Source organism: Ceratina calcarata, unplaced genomic scaffold (genome assembly GCF_001652005.2).
Source record: "Ceratina calcarata isolate Rehan_Ccalc_2016 unplaced genomic scaffold, ASM165200v1 scaffold268.2, whole genome shotgun sequence".
NCBI classification, from domain to species: domain Eukaryota; kingdom Metazoa; phylum Arthropoda; class Insecta; order Hymenoptera; family Apidae; genus Ceratina; species Ceratina calcarata.
In genome coordinates this window covers 11,133-14,807 of record NW_017148980.1, presented here as the reverse complement: position 1 = coordinate 14,807, position 3,675 = coordinate 11,133, and the positions used below count along the sequence as shown (strand labels likewise).

At 40.6% G+C, this 3,675-nt stretch overlaps 1 protein-coding gene across 1 annotated transcript in view; it reads right to left on the bottom strand.

The window, feature by feature from the left end:
* Positions 1-2,900: 2,900 nt before the first annotated feature.
* Positions 2,901-3,675, bottom strand: part of LOC113464143 (uncharacterized) — a 1,352-nt gene continuing 577 nt past the window's right edge. Inside the window, exons 2-3 of the mRNA XM_026812262.1 lie at positions 3,163-3,535; positions 2,901-3,082 (exon numbers count right to left, since the gene is read on the bottom strand). Of these exons, the coding sequence (XP_026668063.1) occupies positions 2,901-3,082; positions 3,163-3,535 (555 nt within the window). The remainder of the gene's footprint in view (positions 3,083-3,162; positions 3,536-3,675) is intronic.

The window sequence follows — 3,675 nt, the reverse complement described above, 5'->3', positions numbered from 1 at the left end:
GTAATCCCGGTAGGGTTCTTTAGGATATAGTCCGGAGTATTTCTGCATCGGGCCTGATCGTAGTTGTCAGATAGCCCTCCCGGTCAGAAGCTTCTTGACGAAGTCCGAAGTATTCTGCAACGGGGACTGACCGTAGTTTGGAGGTCAGTTGAAGTCCGGCCTTACAACCCGGGCTTCCTCACGCAGAGTGGCTAGCTGCGTGAGCACCTTGCAGGAGACGCTCGCAGGCTCTGTTTCGGCGCACCGAATCAGTGCAACGTCCGGTCCTCCTCATTTGTTTAATCGTGAGTTGAGTTGACCCCGAGACGAGAAATTATTCTCGTCTCCATCATACAGTCCACTTTCGAAGATCGACAGGCAAATTTAATTTGCCGTTGTTGATTCTCTGTTTACAGATCTCGCCGGTAAGGACAAAGGACCGTCGCGGCGAGAAACATATTTATTTTGAATCATATATTAAAATAAATTGTTGAATTTGTATACATCTATTTGGGGCTATCGGGCGTTCACGCCCGGTAGAATAAACTTGTGATTTAAATTCCAAATTGGAATTCACTTGTATTTATTTAAACAAAACCCTGTCTCAAACTACTCCTCCTCGAAATCCGGACCCCGTTAGGTCTTCTCCTAACAGTCGGTAACATGTAAAATTTTATGATCAATTCAGCACCAACACGTGTTTTGCTATCTGTTTCATACTTCGCTGGCCACATATTCTAGAAGGCGTCAAAAATTGCCGACTTTTTCGTGCGACACCAAGTCCCATAAGGCTGCCACTCTTTATAAGTATCTCCTCGGTGCGACTAATTTAAAGTATCGACTACCTAGGGAATAATCGCAACGTACTATCGACTAATTAGTCGATAGTATTTAGTCGAATGAGGGAGTCTCGTTTGGGACGTGAAAGAGAGCGACACGTATGAGACATAGAAATAAAGTTCTGAGTGAATACTAATGCAGAGGTAAGTGGAATTATCTATAGTCCAGCACAGAATTCTGGGCTAGAGGAGGGTTTCAAGAATCTATAAACTGTTTGAGAAATAATCTCAAATACTTAAGGCGCTCTCGCCTAGAACATAGGATCATGCGATCGAAGCCCGAATCAATAAGCCAATCATCAAGGACCGCGTACGTGCGCAGAAGACGCATACATCACTTCCTGCGCAGGAAGAAGCCAGACCCCGAATTCACGGCCAACGGTCCTTACTGTTCGTTTCGGAGCCATCAGCACCAGACGCATTTTTCTCAAGGAATTACACTCAGTTTCTATATCAAATTCTGTGAAATTAATACAATTCCACAGGCCGCAACTTCATGTGCGGATTGATTAACTCGTAAATCAGTCAATCAGTAAACTCTCGCGCTTAATACAAACGACGAGAGTGTGAACAATCCAACTCAGTGCAAACAGACATTTTGTTGTAAACTCAGTGCAAAATCCAACTCAACGTTTAAAGTAAGATCATTTACTGTATCACTGTTATAAGACGAGAACTTTATTTATACATTAAACGCGTTTTAAACGTCCAACGCCACCCTTGGTTTCGCAGTAACACCGTTATCCAAACCATATCGCATGATCCTTGCAACTCACACTCATTCCCATACATAAACAGATTTAGTAAAAGATATTTGAAAGGAAAAATCGTTTATCATTTTATTTCGAGCAAATAGGATTACGTAACACATTCGCTCTCCCCCCTCGGAGGGAGGAGAAGGAATCTAGTCGAAGGTCATCTTAATAAGTGGGGTTCACATTACATAGGCCGGTATTCACAGTCCGTGCTTAAGAATAAGACCGTCTTAAGCAAATGCTTAAGTCGCCGGTCCGGACTTATTTGGGCGAATAAGCAAATGCTTGAGGCGACGTCTTAAGCATTTGCTTGACCAAGCAATTGCTCAGTTGGGAGGACTGTGCGCATGCGCAGTCGAATAAGCAAATGCTTATTCGAACAAGCAAATGCTTATTGGAATAAGAAATTCTTATTCGACCGAAGGAAGTGCTTATTGCTCGAAAAGTGAGGTTGGATTTTCAAGTCGAGGTTTTACTCGACTTAAGACCACACGGACAGGTCACGTACAGGGCGTGAGCATTAGTGTTAGTGAGCCGTCAAGCGTTTGGAAGTGTAGTTGTACGGAAAAAATGGATCTTGCGTCGAACGAAATACAAATTGAGTATATGGAAGACATCGAAAATGCTGAAAATATCGACGACGTTGAAGACAGCATCATGGACTTAATTAATAATCCGATCGTAAGGACGTATATCCGTGATAGGCAAAATCCATTTGAATATTACGATGGATTGGAATTTAAAAGACGGTACCGATTCACTAACGAATCGGTATTACATCGTATTTTACTGAAAATCCTTGACGAATTGAAGAAATTCAATAATCGTGGTCTGCCAATTCCGCGACAGTTGCAATTGTTCCTGTTTTTGTGATATTATGCAAGTGCAAGTTTTCAGGTAATTCATATTCTACTTTCATGTCTACAGTATTAAGAATTAACGAGTGTTTATTGAGGAAACCGTTTAAAAACTATTTACAGCCGGTGCTCGGACATCTCGNATAATGTTAATACCTTAAATTAAATACAATATATTTTAATTATAATGCATATATATATTTTAATTATCACAGCGCAGCTGAAGAAGTTTTGGAGTAATTTAAAAGCGCAGCAAAGGGACGTGCTGACAAAGGAACGCCAGCACGTATTGCGAACTGCAGGAGGACCACCGTTGAATTCAACGGTGGAACCAGATCCGGATATTGCAGCATTAACACCGGAACTTACGTATACAGCGCCTGTGCTGTATACTTCGAATAACGTGCAGGACAACATCATTAATTATGATATTAATGATACGGAGGAGATGGAGGACAGTTTCCATTAATTCATGTTGTGTGTTCGGCGGCCTTCAGTTTTTTATCGAGTATTTTCAATTTCTTTTCGTACTTTTGCCGTAAATAAGAAACCTTTAGTTTCTCTTGCTGTACTTTCAGCCTCATCCGTTCTATTTTTAAGTTATATAGTTCATCTTTATGGGTTTCTTTTCTGCATACCGTTTCCACAACAGCTAAAAACATTAAAAATGAAATATACAATTCAATTTATATAACATTTTATGTCTTACTTATTAGATGTAATGTTGCTTACCAGTGTCATTTTCTGTTTCAAATTCCGAGATTGTTTCAAACGTTTCGTCGGTCACAGCTGGTTCCATGATGGCTGGTATGGATGCATGGGCTGGTTCTGTGATGGCTTGTATGTCGGTCCTGTCCTCCATCTCTTCCGTATCAATATCATGATTATTAATAATGCTGTCCTCCACATTATTTGATGTATACAGCACAGGCGCTGTATACATAAGGTCCGGTGTTAATGCTGCAATTTCTGGATCTGGTTCTACCGTTGAATTCAACGGTGGTCCTCCTCCAGTTCTCAGTACGTGCTGCCGTTCCTTTGTCAGCACGTCCCTTTGTTGCGCTTTTAAATTACTCCAAAACTTTTTCAATTGCGCAATGCTTCTCTGAAATAATTATTTTCAATTAATACCCTACATTTATTGTGCAATAACAAACATTGCAGTCACGCTCTTTGAAAAATTTGTTCACAAATAATAAATAATAATTTTCTTACCTCGCACGATATAACTGAGCTCAAGTTATA